Source organism: Salvelinus namaycush, chromosome 25 (genome assembly GCF_016432855.1).
Source record: "Salvelinus namaycush isolate Seneca chromosome 25, SaNama_1.0, whole genome shotgun sequence".
In the NCBI taxonomy this organism is placed as follows: domain Eukaryota; kingdom Metazoa; phylum Chordata; class Actinopteri; order Salmoniformes; family Salmonidae; genus Salvelinus; species Salvelinus namaycush.
In genome coordinates this window covers 10825517-10846264 of record NC_052331.1, presented here as the reverse complement: position 1 = coordinate 10846264, position 20748 = coordinate 10825517, and the positions used below count along the sequence as shown (strand labels likewise).

General features: G+C 44.6%; 1 protein-coding gene and 1 pseudogene across 1 annotated transcript in view; one reads left to right on the top strand and one right to left on the bottom strand.

Moving 5' to 3' along the window:
* Nucleotides 1-2204, bottom strand: part of LOC120020226 (zinc finger protein 354C-like) — a 14455-nt gene extending 12251 nt beyond the window's left edge. The window contains exon 1 of the mRNA XM_038963751.1: nt 1886-2204. Coding sequence (XP_038819679.1) covers nt 1886-2099 — 214 coding nt within the window. The 5' untranslated portion in view covers nt 2100-2204. The remainder of the gene's footprint in view (nt 1-1885) is intronic.
* A 4582-nt stretch (nt 2205-6786) lies between these two features.
* LOC120020033 lies at nt 6787-7434 on the top strand (annotated as a pseudogene).
* The last annotated feature ends 13314 nt before the right edge of the window (nt 7435-20748 follow it).

The window sequence follows — 20748 nt, the reverse complement described above, 5'->3', positions numbered from 1 at the left end:
GTGATAGTGCATAGCCACATCGATTCAACAGAAATACTCATCATAAATGTAGATGATAATACAAGTTATACACATGGAATTATAGATATACCTCTCCTTAATGCAACCGCTGTGTCAGATTTCAAAAAAACTTTACGGAAAAAGCAAACCATGCAATAATCTGAGACGGAGCTCAGAACAAGAGTCAAATTAGCCGACATGTTGGAGTCAACAGAAACCTGAAATTACATGATAAATATTCCCTTACCTTTGATGATCTTCATCACAATGCACTCCCAGGAATCCCAGGTACACAATAAATGCTTGATTTGTTCGATAATGTCCGTTATTTATGTCCAATTAGCTACTTTGGTTAGCGCGTTTGGTATACAATTCCAAAGTCACAAAGCGTGTTCACTAAAACGTGACAAAATGTCCAAAAGTTCCGTAACAGTCAGTAGAAACATGTCAAACGATGTATTGAATCAATCTTTAGAATGTTGTTAACATACATCTTGAATAACGTTCCAACCGGAGAATTACATTGACTTCAGTTGAGCGATGGAACGGAGCTGCCTCTCACGTGAACGCGCATGGTCAAAGCGTGGTCACCTCATGGCAGTGGTTACTCATTCCTGTCTCCTTCGGCCCCCCTTCACAGTGGAGGCATCAGACAAAGTTCTACAGACTGTTGACATCTAGTGGAAGCCGTAGAAAGTGCAAACTCATTCATATCTCGCTGTGATTTCAATGGGATCTTGGTTAAAAATCGACCAGCCTCAGAATTTCCACTTCCTGTTTCGATTTTTTCTCAGGTTTTTGCCTGCCAGTGTATTAGCCCTCCAGTCCAGTGATGATCCATGGCAATGAGTTCTGTTATACTCACAGACATAATTCAAACAGTTTTAGAAACTTCAGAGTGTTTTCTATCCAATACTAATAATAACATGCATATATTAGCAACTATGACTGAGGAGCAGGCCGTTTACTCTGGGCACCTCTGTGCACCTTTCATCCAAGCTACTCAATACTGCCCCTGCAGCCATAAGAAGTTAAAGTTTTTTTGGGAGAGTACTAATGTTACTGCCCCACCACAGCAAAAAAAGACATTCCATTCATTCCTATGGACGACTGCTCCTAATAGGGAGTGCCAATATAACCGACCAGTAGCATCAAAGCCCCTCAATGGCCAATAAATAATCCAGGGTTTATATAAATCATCATCACTGGAAACTAGTGATGACCGGACTGTCTCTAGTTAACACAGCCACAAAGTCATAATTATGGCTAAACCCCGGCCATTTCTACAATTTATTATGTTAAAATTAGATGTTAACCCTAGCCACACTGCTACCATTATGCCTAATCTCAAATGATGACCAGAATGCTACATTTTTAAGGTAATTTTTATTTTGTGGATGTGTTATCTAGTGGAAACCTGGGGAATGCCAATATTACGGCCGGTGGCTTCAAAGCCTTTCATTGGCCATTACATAGCATCCGCAATTCAGGATTTAAACACATCTGAGAATATTCAGAAAGATATATTAAATCCACGTTTTGTATCGAGTGAGAAATACCTTTTGCGTGTGTGTTTTGGTCGCACTGAAACAGTGCAAAACAGAGATCTACACACATGCAAAAGGAATTTCTACCTCGATACAAAACTTGCATTTAATATTTTTCTGAATATTCTGTTTTTTGGAGAACGACTTGCAACTGGATACGGACATTTATATGATACCATTTTCTCCCCGAATCGAGAACAGAGAAACTATCGCCAAAAACAGTTAGTTGAAAAATTGCCTACTATGATTTACACTAGCTAATCTGTAACGGATTTAATTTAACGTTTAAGAATCATTCACATATCACCGTAGTAAAAGTATATACAAAAATCTACTACCTTTTCTCCTGACTCGTCCTCTCGTCTTCTTCAGCTCGCCCTCCATCATTTGACACTTCCTTTTCAGTCCATCAATATCTCGCTGGCTTTGGGTAATTTCCAAACGTATAACTGCACAGCTATCATCAACACGTTTGTTTATTTCTGCTACAGCTGCTTTAGCCAAAACCTCCATAATGGATACCAACTGCGCCTGAAAATTGCAGCTTGCCATCTTGTCCAATCCAAATGACAGATTTGTATTCTCAATGTGAAGTAAATAGTCTAGTATTTCAATGCTAATGTTCAATAAAGAATCCGTAGATGTTAATAAACTGCAACAATGTTTCAAGTGGGAGATGCGTGCGCAAATGCACACGTGACGTAGGTAAATATTACCGTAAATAAGAGAGTGCAACAGCCCTTAAAATTTGTACATTTAGGGTAATCATATCTATTGAATAAAGAATTCAGATCGTAAAACGCATTCTCTATTTAGTGAAAATATATGGCTACGTGTAGGGGAGAGTGCAGAGCAATGCAGGTTGCTGTGGTTATTAACGCATAAAAAGCCTACATTTAGGGCTCCCGAGTGGCGCAGCGGTCTAAGGCACTGCATCTCACAGCCAAAAAATTATCAAATTTGCTTCCCTAATATGCCATGCGCCCAAATACTGACCCGCCGTAATCATGTTGTTACATTGAGCTAGAAATGGATGAGTCTAGTGGGGGGAAAGGTGGCTGGATAACTGCAGTGACTGTGGACTGTGGACATCCACCTCTGGCCTGCTCGCCTCCCTACCTCTGAGGAAGTACAGTTCCCGCTCAGCCCAGTCAAAACTGTTCGCTGCTCTGGCACCCCAATGGTGGAACAAACTCCCTCACGACGCCAGGTCAGCGGAGTCAATCACCACCTTCCGGAGACACCTGAAACCCCACCTCTTTAAGGAATACCTAGGATAGGATAAAGTAATCCTTCTAACCCCCCCCCCCCCCCCCCCCCCCCCCCTTAAAAGATTTAGATGCACTATTGTAAAGTGGCTGTTCCACTGGATATCATAAGGTGAATGCACCAATTTGTAAGTCGCTCTGGATAAGAGCGTCTGCTAAATGAATTAAATGTAATGTAAATGGAGGGAGGTAGCTACACTGCAGTACAATGACACTCACATACTCATACACATTTTGATACATCTTGTGAATCATCTGTAAACAAGTTGTTAAATGAATGATTTATTAACTGCACTGTTATTATGTGTCCTGTTGGTGGTGTGTGGAGATTCCAAGGGGAATATATGGTTCATGGGTTAACTATTGATTAAATTAATGTTTAATGAGGGTTTTAGTTGTTGATCTTCAACTAGTCTGACCTGAGGCGGAGGCCAGATAAGAATAGTTTTTTGCCAGTGCCAGGATGGGGCCTTGTTGCACCCTAAAACGTCCCAGCAGCACCATGCTTGCCTCTCCCTCCTGTATCCTTCACACCCTTAGCCGTTGATCCCTGCCCCGAGATACCAGTAGCTTGGGCTCCTCTGCAGCCAGCCAAATCAGGTAGAGGATGGACACCCATAGATCCTCGCTAGCCCACGTCCTCTAACCTGCACAATAGGGTTGGGGTGGTTTCATTAGTTCTTAATCACTGATGTTGTGTTCAGTGATGTATTTAATTAATTTAGTTAATTGGCTTACAGAGTTGTTGGCAAACTTTTAAAACCATATACCTGATTTAAGACTCAAGGGTTTCAACCCATCACCATGGTAACCCACTGCTGCATAACACCCAGTGACAGCCACACAGAGAAGCGGGCTCCGTGGTTGACATCTTCTTTCCCTTCTGAACAATGGACTCCTGTCAAAGCAAACAACTACAATAAAGAAGTGATTTTTGAACATCCGAGTGACAGAAATGGACATTGACGAACTTCTGAAAGATGAGTGTAACGGCATATCTTGGGTTCTCCAAACACATTCACCGAGCGGCTCAGACCACCTGACCATAATTGGACCTGTGGAGGAGGGAGAAGTAAAAAGTGTACATTTCAAAATATATATGTGTGTGTGTGTGTGTGTAAAGCATCTCTCACCGTGTGGTCCGAGCCAGCACTCAGGAGTTTGGTCCCTTCCAGCAGGAAAGTGAGCACCTCGCAGGAAAGTGAGCACCTCTGTAGATCTGCTGTGAGCCTGGTAGCAGCCCATGCAGATAGAGGCTGGAACTGACCACAGCCTCACCTCTCCAGACAGCCAGTGCACAGCAGAGAGGAGGAGGGAAAGAAGGACAGATTGCATACTGACCTCTGATGACCAGAGAGAGTCTGGGAGGGAGGAAGGAAGGAGGAATTAGAATTAGGAAAGGAAGGTTGCGTTAAAAAACGAGGGCAAAAGAAGTTAACAGTGTGACACACATCTCTGCTCCCAATATGTCCTTCATTCGACTCCGTAACTTCACCCTTCAGCCAGTACTCCACAGATGCACAGCTCCATCCCAACACCCCACAAGATGACCTTCGGGTTCAAAGGTCACACAGTTCAGAGGTCTAGTGCTCAACAGGGCTGTGACCAGACTGGCCTTTGGAGATGACCACACATGTGGAGCATTACATAGATAACATTAACAGTTCAAACTAATGGGTGACGTAGTAATCAGAGCGACTGGCATTGTCTTAATGTGAGACTCACTTTAAGGCTTAAGTCAAGGGACAAAGTTGCAAGGTGCTTCCCGTCTGCACTAACGTCACTTCCTGTTATTTTGTTTGAGTGGCCATCAATAAGGGTTGTCCGTAGAAAGATGAGAGAGTTGACCATTTTGCATGTGTCTGCAGGATCTGAATTACGTAATCCCATATTTCTAAAGCTATTGTATATGGCAATGTGTATTGGCCTGGGAGAGTCTTTTTTTTAGAAGTCTTATCCCGAACATTCTTTCACCTGCAGCCACTCAACGTCCCACAACTCAATCCGTCCATCAAATTAAGTAGTTCCCATAAGCCCTTACCTAAGGAAGATGCATCCAGAGATGCGATCACAGCTGCTCACCAGTGACCTCACTTCCTGTTAACGGCCAAGGTAATGTGCAATTTGAAACTTACATATAGTCAGTAGTAAGTCCTTTCCTAGTTTGTCAGGTCAGTAACATATTGTTTTTATTGACAGAGGCCAGAAATGTACCTGTCTTGTCTTTTTGGATGAGGTGGACGGTCCCCTGTCCAGTCCCTACTGCCATATCCCCAGCCCCTGGACTCAGAGGGGAAGATGGAAACCAGCTCACTGTGATTAGAGACCACAATAATCTCTAATATCGTCACAACTAGGGCAATAAACAATATAACAACCTCTGAGGTAGCTAAGACATATCACAGGTCAATATGGCCTGTAATAACATTGCTGTAAAAATCACTTACACAAACAGCATAAAGATAAGCTACTGTACCTGTTCTCCGGTTGAGTATCTTGTTAATCTTTTAGCCACCTCATCACATACACCACTTTTCCTCCAATTCCCATCATGCCTTGTGCCCAGGCATAAGCGGGAGTGTGGTGGGGCTTGTTGAGAGCTTGCTGCAGAAACAGGGCTGGTCAGGAGGGGAGCACGGTGCTGCAGGAACCTCACACAACCCTTCAGACCACTCTGGGCATCCTCTGACATGGGGTCTTTACAGGAAAAGGAGAGGAAGACTTAACTCAGGGTTTTCTGTCTGAGGAATATCTAGAGAGACTTTGCTATACAGATAGAAACAGGTAGAAAATTATAAATTCTATTACCTGAAGAGTCCGATGAGCCAATACCTTCAGACTCAAACCTCTTGCCTGCAGAGGAGAGAATGATAAAAGAGGAGATGAAAAGCTGTTATAGAAAACCGATCATAGTTGCCTGGACAGAGAGGTGACTTACTAAACAAGCTGTAGGTTTCCAGGAGATGGTGCAGGAGGCCATGGCGCACCTTGACAAACAGGAAATGTTAACTGGAAAGCAGGGAACGTGTAGTGCCTCCCACTGGCCTTTCATCTGACCAAAGACAGACTGCCAGGAGGTCATTTGGGCCGTGACAGAGGGATGGATCAATCAGGCTGCAGAAGAACAAGAAAGAGATGGACTGTGTTTACGTTCAATTTCCTACCATTCTCCATTCAACAGTGTATAATCACTCATTTCCTCCCCTAATGACACAAACAGGGAGGCAAGCTTACCAAATAAGTTGCAGAAAAACTCCTGTGAACAACAAGCTAATACTTTTCAATTCAATGATGTGTGGTCAGTGTCCAGAGCAGCAAGATACAGTATTATTCCCGCATGTGCCTGTGCAATATCTGGCTACAGAAAAAACAGGTGCTCTCACAGTCTGTTTATTTCTGTAGGACTCTTTATTAATGATCATATGATCACATGCTCTTCCCGGGAGAGCCTATGGGCGCCTTTATGTTGCTTTTGTCAGTAAGCATATTGAGAAGGACCTGTAAGTAACCATTTCACCGTTAGTCTACACAAAACATGTGACAAATAAAATTTGATTTGATTTGAAATAACAGAATTTGATTCAATCACATGAAGCACAAAACACTCACTATACAGAAAATGATTAGACTATACATATGCATCATTCAGTTTACCTAAGTTACTGGGTAAACAATATGAAAAGGATTAGACTACATGTACATAAATTCACATAAGTTACTGGGTAAACAATATGCCAAGCAATATGCCAAACGGTCAAATGCATTTGGTATTGACCCAACGATTGGTGTCTGGGGTACTTGCTCAGATTAAGCCTCTAAAATGGTCAGTTTAGAAATCCCCTACAATAACCCATGTGTAGCCTACAATATGTATTACATTTTATTCCCACTTAGACAATCAACAGAGTTGAATTTGTTTGGTGACAAAAATATAACCGACAAGACAAATTGTGGGCTTAAAAACAGCTCTTTCTATCCGGCGCCTGAGAATGGGTATCTCTAGGGACAACTGGCATAAACGCCGCAAGACCGGCGGCAAACGCAAACCCTACCACAAGAAGAGGAAGTATGAACTGGGTCGTCCCCCTGCAAACACCAAGATCGGACCTCGCCGTATTCACACGGTGAGGACCCGCGGTGGCAACAAGAAGTACCGTGCTCTGAGGGTCGATGTGGGTAACTTCTCATGGGGCTCTGAGTGCAGCACTCGTAAGACCAGGATCATTGATGTGGTGTACAACGCCTCCAATATGAGTTGGTGAGAACCAAGACCTTGGTGAAGCACTGCATCGTTCTCGTCGACAGCCTGCCTTACAGGCAGTGGTATGAGGCCCACTTCGCCACTCCTCTGGGACGCAAGAAGGGAGCCAAGCTGACTCTCGAGGAGGAAGAGGTGATTAACAAGAAGAGGTCAAAGAAGATCCAGAAGAAGTTTGACGAGCGTAAGAAGAACTGCAAGATCAGCCCTCTCCTGGAAGAACAGTTCATGCAGGGGAAACTCCTCGCCTGCATTGCCTCCAAGCCCGGCCAGTGCGGCAGGGTGGATGGCTACGTGTTGGAGGGCAAGGAGCTGGAATTCTACCTGAGGAAGATCAAAGCCAAGAAGGGCAAATAGATCAGCTGTTTGATACCATGTCAATAAAAATACAAAAGTCCCCCCCCCCCCCCAAAAAAATAATAATTATTACCTTAAACTTCTTATGGCTGCAATCCCGGTAACAGGATCGATATGACAACAGCCAGTGAAAGTGCAGGGCGCCAAATTCAAACAACAGAAATCTCATAATTAAAATTCCTCAAACACACATGTGTCTTATACCATTTTAAAGGTAATCTTGTTGTTAATCCCACCAAAGTGTCCGATTTCAAATAGGATTTTCAGCGAAAGCACCACAAACGATTATGTTAGGTCACCGCCAAATCACAGACAAACACAGTCGTTTTTCCAGCCAAAGATAGGAGTCACAAAAAGCACAAATAGAGATAAAATGAATCACTAACCTTTGATGATCTTCATCAGATGACACTCATAGGACTTCATGTTACACAATACATGTATGTTTTGTTTGATAAAGTTCATATTTATATAAAAAAATCTGAGTTTACATTGGCGTGTTACGTTCACTAGTTCCAAAAACATCCAGTGATTTTGCATAGCCACATCGATTCAACAGAAATACTCATCATAAATGTAGATGATAATACAAGTTATACACGTGGAATTATAGATATACCTCTCCTTAATGCAACCGCTGTGTCAGATTTTTTTTAAACTTAACGGAAAAAGAAAACCATGCAATAATCTGAGACGGCGCTCAGAACAATAGTCAAATTAGCCGCCATGTTGGAGTCAACAGAAACCAGAAAATACATGATAAATATTCCCTTACCTTTGATGATCTTCATCACAATGCACGCCCAGGAATCCCAGGTCCACAATAAATGCTTGATTTGTTCGATAATGTCCGTTATTTATGTCCAATTAGCTACTTTTGTTAGCGCGTTTGGTAAACAATTCCAAAGTCACGAAGCACGTTCCCTAAAAGCTGACGAAATGTCCAAAAGTTCAGTAACAGTCAGTAGAAACATGTCAAACGATGTATTGAATCAATCTTTAGAATGTTGTTAACATAAATCTTGAATAACGTTCCAACCGGAGAATTACATTGACTTCAGATGAGCGATGGAACAGAGCTCCCTCTTATGTGAACGCGCATGGTCTAAGAATGGTCAGGTCATGGCAGACCTGACTAATTCTCCTCTCATTCGGCCCCCCTTCACAGTAGAGGCATCAGACAAAGTTCTACAGACTGTTGACATCTAGTGGAAGCCGTAGGAAGTACAAACTCATTCATATCTCGCTGTGATTTCAATGGGATCTTGGTTGAAAATCGACCAGCCTCAGAATTTCCACTTCCTGTTTGGATTTTTTCTCAGGTTTTTGCCTGCCATATGAGTTCTGTTATACTCACAGACATAATTCAAACAGTTTTAGAAACTTCAGAGTGTTTTCTATCCAATACTACATATAATAATATGCATATATTAGCAACTATGACTGAGGAGCAGGCCGTTTACTCTGGGCACCTCTGTGCACCTTTCATCCAAGCTACTCAATACTGCCTCAGCAGCCACAAGAAGTTAAAAACAATGGTCGAACATCTTTGATGCAGTCTCCAGTTCGTATTAGCTTATACTTCAGTGGGGATAACTGGGCCCAAAATCTGTCTTCTCCAGCAGGTGGCGTTTAAAAAAAATTCACTCACCAAGCAAGGAGTTTTTGAATGGAGATCAATGAGTGTCGAATTTGGTTAACTAAAAATGTAATGGCTTATTTGCTACAGGGCCTTAAAAAAGTATTCACACACCTTGACTTTTTCCACATTTTGTTGTGGTACAGCCTGATTTAAAAAAAAAAAAAAAAATTTGTCACTAGCCTATAACCCATAATGTCAAAGTGGAATTATATTTTTCGATTTTTTAAAATAAATTAATTAAAAATGTAAAGCTGAAATGTCTTGAGTCAATAAGTTTTCAACCCCTTTGTTATGGCAAGCCTAACTAAGTTCAGGAGTAAACATTTGCTTAACAAGTCACATAAGTTACATGGACTCACTCTTGTGTGCAACAATAGTGTTTAATAACATGATTTTTTGAACGACCACCTCATCTCTGTACCCTACACCTACAATTATCTGTAAGGTCCCTCAGTCTAGAAGTGAATTTCAAACACAGATTCAACCACAAAGACCAGGGAGGTTTTCCCATGCCTCACAAAGAAAGGCACCTATTGGTAGATGGGTAAAACATAAAAAAGCAGACATTGAATATCCCTTTGAGCATGGTGAAGTTATTAATTACACGTTGGATGGTGCATCAATACACCCAATCACTTTAAAGATTCATGCGTTCTTCCTAACTTAGTTGCCGGAGAGGAAGGAAACTGCTCAGGATTTCACCATGATGCCAGTTACAGAGTTTAATGGCTGTGATCAACAACATTGTAGTTACTCCACAATATGAACCTAATTGGCAGAGTGAAAGGAAGAAAGCTTGTACAGAATAGCAATTAACTTTTTGTCTTGAATACAAAGTTTTATGGTTGGGGCAAATCCAATACAACACATTACTGAGTACCACTCTCCATATTTTCAAGCATAATGGTGGCTGCATCATGTTATGGGTGTGCTTGTAATAGTTAAGGACTGGGGAGTTTTTCAGGATAAAAAAGAAACGGAATGGAGCTAAGCACAGGCAAAATCCTAGAGGAAAACCTGGTTCAGTCTGCTTTTCACCAGACAATAACCAAAAACACAAGGCCAAATCTACACTGGAGTTGCTTACCAAGAAGACAGGGAATGTTCCTGAGCGGCCAAGTTACAGTTTTGACTTAATCTATGGCAAGACCTGAAAATGGTTGTCTAGCAATGATCAACAACCAAATTGACAAAGCTTGAATTTTAAGAAAAAAGTGAAAGCTCTTAGAGACCTACCCGGAAAGACTCACAGTTGTAATCACTGCCAAAGGTGATTCTAACATGTAATGACTTAGGGGGTTGAATACTTATCTAATCAAGATATACAGTATTTTTTACCTGAATTAGGGCCAGACTAGTTACCATACCAATCAGAGACAACGATAAACAGCTGCCTCTGATTGGGAACCATATCAGGCCACCATAGACATACAAATCACCTAGACCTACAAAAACCCTAGACATACAAAAAACCCTAGACAATACAAAACTAATGTACCTACCCTAGTCACACCCTGACCTAACCAAAATATAAAGAAAACAAAGATATCTCAGGTCAGGGAGTGACATCGTGCTGAATTTCAGCCTAAACTGAGCTCCTTTACTCATAGATTTTCCTTTGTACTTCCATATTTTCGCCATTTGTTTGCCATGTGTCCTTGATAAAAATAGCCTTTATTCCAATGCATTAGATTTATCTGTTGATTTATCATTGTTGCTTTTGTCAGTCAGCTTTTTGAGTGCCCATTGCTTTGTTTTTCAGGTGCGTGTGGGTACTGCTGTTCTCCGTGCCATCCTTTGCCAGAAGTAGTAGACCATTTATTTAGCTTTACTATATTCTTTGAATATTTGTTTTCTTTACTGGATCACCCGATGATTGTTGGCAATATCACTAGACAACTGGCCTACAGCCAGACACCAATGCGCATCCAATCCATCGAAGCACATAGAAAAGTTATATTTCTAAGATAGCTGTTGGGATGGTGTAAATAAAACTAGGCTGATTACACGCTGCAATGGATATTCCAACCCTGAGCTCCAGCCTGCTCTGCTCCTTCAAACACATTTTTGTGTGCTGCTTAACAAATGGCTGTGCTGTGTAAGGCTACGATGGCAGTTCAGGAGGAGGGTCAAATTGTTTCTTCCTAAAATAATTTTAGATTAGGCCTAGTCCAAAAAAATGCACTATCTTGCGCATGGACTAGCCTATAGCCTATGTTCTGTTAAGTTTGACAACTTTAATAGCTATAATTGATTTTATTTAAAAAAACAATGTTTGTTGCCATTGATGTATTTATCAGTTATCAAAATCATAATCAAATTGTATTTGTGACATGCACTGTCACGTTCCTGACCTGTTTTCTGTTGTTTTTGTATGTGTTTAGTTGGTCAGGGCGTGAGTTGGGGTGGGTAGTCTATGTTATGTGTTTCTATGTTGGGTTAATGTGTTGCCTGATATGGTTCTCAATTAGAGGCAGGTGTTTGACGTTTCCTCTGATTGAGAACCATATTAAGGTAGGCTGTTCTCACTGTTTGTTTGTGGGTGATTGTTCCTGTGTCTGTGTCCGTTGCACCACACGGGACTGTTTCGTTTGTTCATTCGTTTGGTTTAGTCTGTTCCTGTTCGTGCGTTCTTCGTGTTATTGTAAGTTCTCATGTTCAGGTCTGTCTACGTCGTTTTGTTGTTTTGTAGTTATTCTAGTGTATTTTGTGTCAGTGTTCGTCTTGTTTAATACATTTATTAATGTCTTCATACCTCGCTGCGTGTTGGTCCGATCCATGCTCCTCCTCATCCGAGGAGGAGGAATTAGACGAACGTTACAGAATCACCCACCAACAAAGGATAAAGCAGCGGGGTAACGGACAGCAGCGACAGCAGCAGCGGTACAAGGAGGAATGGACATGGGAGGAAATCCTAGACGGAGAAGGACCCTGGGCAGACCAAGAGGAGTGTCGCCGCCCAAAAGCGGTGCTGGAGGCAGCGAAAGCGGAGAGGCGGCATTATGAGGCGCTAGCAAGGCAGAGCGGCTGGAAGCCCGAGAGGCTCACCCAAAAATTTCTTGGGGGGGGGGCTAAAAGGGAGTGTAGCTGGGTCAAGTAGTAGACTTGAGCCAACTCCCCTTGCTTACAGTAAGGAGCCGGTCAGGGTGGAATTGGAGGTGAGCGACGCAGAGACAGTGAAGGAGTTAATGGGGAAATTGGAGGAGAGAGTTATGAGGGAGGTGCTGGTTTGGTGCATAAGGCACGACATCCGCCCGACTGAACGTGTCGGGGAGTTGATGTCACCGGGAACAGCTCTCCATACTCGTCCTGAGGTGCGTGCTAGCCGTCTGGTTAAGACTGTGCCAGCCTCACGCACCAGGCCTCCTGTGCGCCTTCCTAGCCCTGCACGTCCTCTGCCAGCTCGCCGCTACAGCTCTCCCAGCCATGCTTCCAGTGGAGAGAGAGGGCGTCGTCCCGGGCATGCACCATGTTATGCGGTGGAGCGCACGGTGTCCCCGGTGCGTGTGCTTAGCCCGGTGCGCAACATCTCAGCTCCCCACATCTGCCGGGCTAGGGTGAAGATCCAGCCAGGGCGGATGGTGCCAGCCCTGCTCTCAAGACCTCCAGTACGTCTCCAGAGCCCTGTTCCTCCTCCACACACTCTCCCTATGGTGTGTGTCTCCAGCCCAGTACCACCAGTTCCGGCACCACGCACCAAGCCTCCTGTGCGTCTCCAGAGCCCTGTACGCACTGTTCCTTCTCCCCGCACTCGCCCTGAGGTGCGTGCCCTCAGTCCGGTACCACCAGTTCCGGCACCACGCACCAGGCCTATAGTGCGCTTTGAGAAACCAGTGTGCCCTGTTCCTGCTCCCCGCACTAGCCTTGAGGTGCGTGTCTCCAGCCCAGTACCACCAGTTCCGGCACCACGCACCAAGCCTCCTGTGCGTCTCCAGAGCCCTGTGCGCACTGTTCCTTCTCCCCGCACTCGCCCTGAGGTGCGTGCCCTCAGTCCGGTACCACCAGTTCCGGCACCACGCACCAGGCCTATAGTGCGCTTTGAGAAACCAGTGTGCCCTGTTCCTGCTCCCCGCACTAGCCTTGAGGTGCGTGTCTCCAGTCCGGTACCACCAGTTCCGGCACCACGCACCAGGCCTACTGTGCGCCTCAGCAGGTCAGAGTCGGCCGTCTGTCCAACGCCGCCTGCACTGCTCGTTTGCTCAACGCCGCCTGCACTGCTTGCCTGCCCAGCGCCGTCTGAGGGGCCTGCCTGGCCAGCGCCGTCTGAGCTGCCTGCCTGCCCAGCACCGTCTGAGCTGCCTGCCTGCCCAGCACCGTCTGAGCCATCCGTCTGCCCAGTGCCATCTGAGCCATCCGTCTGCCCAGCGCCATCTGAGCCATCCGTCTGCCCAGCGCCATCTGAGCCATCCGTCTGCCCAGCGCCATCTGAGCCATCCGTCTGCCCAGCGCCATCTGAGCCATCCGTCTGCCCAGCGCCATCTGAGCCATCCGTCTGCCCAGCGCCATCTGAGCCATCCGTCTGCCCAGCGCCATCTGAGCCATCTGTCTGCCCAGCGCCATCTGAGCCATCCGTCTGCCCAGCGCCATCTGAGCCATCCGTCTGCCCAGCGCCATCTGAGCCATCCGTCTGCCCAGCGCCATCTGAGCCGCCCGTCTGCCTAGCGCCATTAGAGCCGCCCGTCTGTCCCTAGCCATTAGAGCCGCCCGTCTGTCCCGAGCCGTCAGAGCCGTCCGTCAGTCAGGAGCCGCCAGAGCCGTCTGTCAGTCAGGAGCCGCTAGAGCCGTCCGTCAGTCAGGAGCCGCTAGAGCCGTCCGTCAGTCAGGAGCCGCCAGAGCCGCCAGCCAGTCAGGAGCCGCCAGAGCCGCCAGCCAGTCAGGGGCTGCCAGAGCCGCCAGCCAGTCAGGAGCTGCCAGAGCCGCCAGCCAGTCAGGAGCTGCCAGAGCCGCCAGCCAGTCAGGAGCTGCCAGAGCCGCCAGCCAGTCAGGAGCTGCCAGAGCCGCCAGCCAGTCAGGAGCTGCCAGAGCCGCCAGCCAGTCAGGAGCTGCCTTCCAGTCATGAGCTGCCTTCCAGTCATGAGCTGCCCTCCAGTCATGAGCTGCCCTCCAGTCATGAGCTGCCCTCCAGTCATGAGCTGCCCTCCAGTCATGAGCTGCCCTCCAGTCATGAGCTGCCCTCCAGTCATGAGCTGCCCTCCAGTCATGAGCTGCCTTCCAGTCATGAGCTGCCCTCCAGTCATGAGCTGCCATATAGTCCGGAGCTGCATCTAGTCCGAAGCAACCATTCAGTCCAGAGCTGCCTCTCTGTCCGGAGCTGCCCTTCAGTCCGGAGTTGCCCCTCTGTCCTGAGCTACCCCTCTGTCCTGAGCTATCCCTCTGTCCTGAGCTACCTCTCTGTCCTGGGCTACCTCTCTGTCCTGGGCTACCTCTCTGTGCTGAGCTACCTCTCTGTCCTGAGTTGTCTCCTCTATTTAGGAGGGGCCTTGGTGAAGGTTCCTGGACCAGGGTCGGGGGCGAGGGTCGCCACTCAAGGGACGCTAAGGAGGGGGACAAAGACAATGGTGGAGTGGTGTCCTCGTCCTGCGCCGGAGCCGCCACCGCGGACAGATGCCCACCCAGACCCTCCCCTTGAGTTTTAGGGGTGCGCCCGGGGTTCGCACCTTGAGGGGGGGGTTCTGTCACGTTCCTGACCTGTTTTCTGTTGTTTTTGTATGTGTTTAGTTGGTCAGGGCGTGAGTTGGGGTGGGTAGTCTATGTTATGTGTTTCTATGTTGGGTTAATGTGTTGCCTGGTATGGTTCTCAATTAGAGGCAGGTGTTTGACGTTTCCTCTGATTGAGAACCATATTAAGGTAGGCTGTTCTCACTGTTTGTTTGTGGGTGATTGTTCCTGTGTCTGTGTCCGTTGCACCACACGGGACTGTTTCGTTTGTTCATTCGTTTGGTTTAGTCTGTTCCTGTTCGTGCGTTCTTCGTGTTATTGTAAGTTCTCATGTTCAGGTCTGTCTACGTTGTTTTGTTGTTTTGTAGTTATTCTAGTGTATTTCGTGTCAGTGTTCGTCTTGTTTAATAAATTTATTCATGTCTTCATACCTCGCTGCGTGTTGGTCCGATCCATGCTCCTCCTCATCCGAGGAGTAGGAATTAGACGAACGTTACATGCACTGAATACAACAGGTGTAGACCTTACAGTGAAATGCTTACAAGCCCTTAACCAACAATGCAGTTTTAAGAAAAAATAAGTTAAGTAAAAAAATAGATAAATAGATAAAAATAACAGTAACAAATAATTAAAGTGCAGCAGTAAAATAACAACAGCGAGGCTATATACAGGGGGTACCGGTACAGAGTCAATGTGTGGGGGCACCGGTTAGTTGAGTTCATTGAGGTAATATGTACATGTAGGTAGAGTTAAAGTTAGTTAATAAACAGAGAGTAGCAGCAGTGTAAAGGGGGGGGGGGGGGGGGGGGGGGCGACAATGCAAATAGTCTGGGTAGCCATTTGATTAGCTGTTCAGGAGTCTTATGGCTTGGGGGTAGAAGCTGTTAAGAAGTCTTTTGGACCTAGACTTGGCACTCTGGTACCGTGCGGTAGCAGACAGAACAGTCTATGACTAGGGTGGCTGGAGTCTTTGACAATTTTTAGGGCCTTCCTCTGACACCGCCTGGTATAGAGGTCCTGGATGGCAGGAAGCTTGGCCCCAGTGATGTACTGGGCCGTACACACTACCCTCTGTAGTGACTTGCGGTCGGAGGCCGAGCAGTTGCCATACCAGGCAGTGATGCAACCAGTCAGGATGCTCTCGATGGTGCAGCTGTAGAACCTTTTGAGGATCTGAGGACCCATGCCAAATCTTTTCAGTCTCCTGAGGGGGACTAGGCTTTGTTGGAGTCGTGCCTTCCAATGCAGTCATGAGTGAACAGGAATTACAGAAGGGAACTGAGCATGCACCCCTGAGGGGCCCCTGTGTTGAGGATCAGCGTGGCGGATGTGTTGTTACCTACCCTTACCACCTGGGGCAGCCCGTCAGGAAGTCCAGGATCCAGTTGCCGAGGGAGGTGTTTAGTCCCAGGGTCCTTAGCTTAGTGATGAACTTTGAGGGCACTATGGTGTTCAAGGCTGAGCTTTAGTCAATGAATAGCATTCTCACATAGGTGTTCCTTTTGTCCAGGTGGGAAAGGGCAGTGCGGAGTGCAATAGAGATTGCATCATCTGTGGATCTGTTGGGGCGGTATGCAAACTGATATTAAGAAGCTCTTTTCGGTCATAAGAGACGGTGGCAGAAACATTATGTACAAAATAAGTTACAAATAATGCAAAAAAACACACACAACAGCACAATTGGTTAGGGGACCGTAAAACAGCAGTCATCTCCTCCGGCGCCATTATTTCAGTTATTGACCTCACAATAAGCCAGATTCGAGTAACTTACATTGTGGTGCTGAAACTTGAAGCAGCAGCAACAGCACAATCAATCGGAAATGTACAGCTCATGGTGCTGAAAGTAGGTATAATTCATTTCACCGTCTTAATTTTAATTAGATGTTACTAACAACAAGAGGGCTTTGTGTTGGAGCCCATTTCTTCCTATTTAAGAAATAAGAGGTAGGTCTACCTGTTTGACAGATGAAATTAGGCTACAGGCTGCTATACAGTGGGGCAAAAAAGTATTTAGTCAGCCACCAATTGTGCAAGTTCTCCCACTTAAAAAGATGAGAGAGGCCTGTAATTTTCATCATAGGTACACTTCAACTATGACAGACAAAATGAGAAAAAAAATCCAGAAAATCACATTGTAGGATTTTTAATGAATTTATTTGCAAATTATGGTGGAAAATAAGTATTTGGTCAATAACAAAAGTTTATCTCAATACTTTGTTATATACCCTTTGTTGGCAATGACAGAGGTCAAACGTTTTCTGTAAGTCTTCACAAGGTTTTCACACACTGTTGCTGGTATTTTGGCCCATTCCTCCATGCAGATCTCCTCTAGAGCAGTGATGTTTTGGGGCTGTTGCTGGGCAACACAGACTTTCAACTCCCTCCAAAGATTTTCTATGGGGTTGAGATCTAGAGACTGGCTAGGCCACTCCAGGACCTTGTTTTGCTTCTTACGAAGCCACTCCTTCGTTGCCCGGGCGGTGTGTTTGGGATCATTGTCATGCTGAAAGACCCAGCCACGTTTCATCTTCAATGCCCTTGCTGATGGAAGGAGGTTTTCACTCAAAATCTCACGATACATGGCCCCATTCATTCTTTCTTTTACACGGATCAGTCGTCCTGGTCCCTTTGCAGAAAAACAGCCCCAAAGCATGATGTTTCCACCCCCATGCTTCACAGTAGGTATGGTGTTCTTTGGATGCAACTCAGCATTCTTTGTCCTCCAAACACGACGAGTTGCGTTTTTACCAAAAAGTTCTATTTTGGTTTCATCTGACCATATGACATTCTCCCAATCTTCTTCTGGATCATCCAAATGCTCTCTAGCAAACTTCAGACGGGCCTGGACATGTACTGGCTTAAGCAGGGGGACACGTCTGGCACTGCTGGATTTGAGTCCCTGGCGGCGTAGTGTGTTACTGATTGTAGGCTTTGTTACTTTGGTCCCAGCTCTCTGCAGGTCATTCACTCGGTCCCCCCATGTGGTTCGGGGATTTTAGCTCACCAGGGTGAGATCTTGCGTGGAGCCCCAGATCGAGGGAGATTATCAGTGGTCTTGTATGTCTTCCATTTCCTAATAATTGCTCCCACAGTTGATTTCTTCAAACCAAGCTGCTTACCTATTGCAGATTCAGTCTTCCCAGCCTGGTGCAGGTCTACAATTTTGTTTCTGGTGTCCTTTGACAGCTCTTTGGTCTTGGCCATAGTGGAGTTTGGAGTGTGACTGTTTGAGGTTGTGGACAGGTGTATTTTATACTGATAACAAGTTCAAACAGGTGCCATTAATACAGGTAACGAGTGGAGGACAGAGGAGCCTCTTAACTTTTTATGGCTGCAGGGGCAGTATTGAGTAGCTCTGTTTAATATGCCCATTTCAAACGGCCTCGTACTCAATTCTTGCTCGTACAATATGCATATTATTGTTATTATTGGATAGAAAACACTCTCTAGTTTCTATAGCCGTTTGAATTATGTCTCTGAGTGGAACAGAACTCATTCTACAGCACTTTTCCTGATATGGAGTGAGATTTCAGAAATGTTGGCCTCTGGTCCCAGGTCAGTTTTAAAGTCCCTGTAAATCCTATGAGGATACAAACACTGCCCACGCCTTCCTCTAGATGTCAGTAAGAGGTGACAATTTGAATGGAGTCGATTGCGCAATCAGGGCCTGTATAAAACGCCAAAGACCGGATGTACCGTTCTTTTCCTGCTGCGCCTGACGCACGATGGACGTTGGACCTGCTCTCTTTCCAAGCTTGGGTTTAGCCAGTAATATTTCGCCGGTCATGTTTTTACTCGTTATAGGTGTTAAAGACATCATAAGGTAGTTAATTTAAACCGTTTTATAGCAATTTATATCCGTTTAGTGCGATTTTGAGGCAATTCTTAGTGATGCACTTTGAAGCTTTGGGCACGTTTCCAGTACCGGTCGAACGTTAGTGGGCATTTCGACGGACAAGAGGACATCTTTCGACCAAAAGAAGATTAGACCCAAGAAAGGATACATTGCCCAAGATTCTGATGGAAGATCACCTCATAGTAAGAAATATTTAAGATGATAAATCGTTGTTCTGTCGAAAAATTTTAAACGCATATTCCGCCATTTTCTTTGGTATAGCTTCGCTTGGCGAACCCTGTATTGCACAGTAAGGATAATTTTAGAAATGTAATTCAGCGATTGCATTAAGAACTAATTTGTCTTTCGATAGCTGTCCAACTTATATTTTTTTAGTCAAGTTTATGAATAGTTAATCATGAGACAAGATCACTGTCAAATATGGCGCCCGACATTTTCAGGCTAGTTTTGCTAGTTTTGTCATTGTATAACCACGGTTTTTTGTGGCTAAATATGCACATTTTCGAACAAACTCTATATGTATGTTGTAATATGATGTTACAGGAGTGTCATCGGAAGAATTCTGAGAAGGTTAGTGAAAAAATTAATATATTTTGGCGATGATTACGTTATCGCTCTCTTTGGCTAGAATCAATGCTCTGGTAACGTTTGCACATGTGGTATGCTAATATAACGATTTATTGTGTTTTCGCTGTAAAACACTTAGAACATCTGAAATATTGTCTGAATTCACAAGATCTGTGTCTTTCCATTGCTGTGAGCTGTGTATTTTTAAGAAATGTTTTATGATTAGTAATTAGGTAATACACGTTGCTCTGTGTATTTATTCTAGTCGAGTTGTGATGGTGGGTGCAATTGTAAACTATGATTTATACCTGAAATATGCAAATTTTTCTAACAAAACCTATCCTATACAATAAATATGTTATCAGACTGTCATCTGATGAGGTTTTTTCTTGGTTAGTGGCTATCAATATCTTTATTTGGCCGAATTGGTGATAGCTACTGGTGGAGAGAAAAAATGGTGGACAAAGAAAAATGGTGTCTTTTGCTAACGTGGTTAGCTAATAGATTTACATATTTTGTCTTCCCTGTAAAACATTTTAAAAATCTGAAATGGTGGCTTTATTCACAAGATCTGTATCTTTCATTTGGTGTCTTGGACTTGTGATTTAATGATATTTAGATGCTACTATTTAATTGTGACGCTATGCTAGCGATGCTAATCAGTGTGGGGGGGGTGGGGGATGTTGTCATAGGTGTACCGACCTCGGGCTTGCAGCCATAAGAGGTTTTTAAAGAAGAAGTTACAGGTCCGTGAGAGCCAGAAATCTTGCTTGTTTGTAGGTGGCCAAATACTTATTTTCCACCATAATTTGCAAATAAATTCATTAAAAATCCTACAATGTGATTTTCTGGATTTTTTTTCTTCTCATTTTGTCTGTCATAGTTGAAGTGTACCTATGATGAAAATTACAGGCCTCTCTCATCTTTTTAAGTGGGAGAACTTGCACAATTGGTGGCTGACTAAATACTTTTTTGCCCCACTGTATGCATAGATACTGTATGTCAGTCACTTCCTCCACCCACCACTCTATATATGAGGGTATGCAATAGGCCTACCTTTTATTAAAGAAACTGGAAAAAAGCACAGGCCTATCCCTTATTAGCTTAAGAGCTTGAAGAAAATAAAACAGATCTGATTATATAAAGTGATCTATAAGAGCACTTTGGTCTGAGATACTTTATGCTAGAAACAAGATGTAAAATACCTGGGAAATACCTGACTCCGATGCATATGGGGATATCATTGTTTTGTTTCTTTGACATTTAGAGGCTGACTTTGCTAGGGAATCAATCAAATTATGTCTATCAATTGATTAAGCTATTAACTTTCTTTACAATAGAAGATGTTTAAACCCCTACTCTGATAACATAGTGATGTTGCTTTTGATACCGAAGCTCTGAGGCATACATCAAAATCACTAAGCAGTTTACTTCTAAGCAGTGTGCCTGTATCACTTTATCAGAAGAACGTGATCAATGACGTCCGAAGCGTTGTTTCCTCGAACAACCACCTGATTGGTTTGGTAGGCGATTGGTTTGGTAGAAAACAAAAAGGCTACTATGCGCACAAGCTCCAGCGTGTGGGATGTCATCTA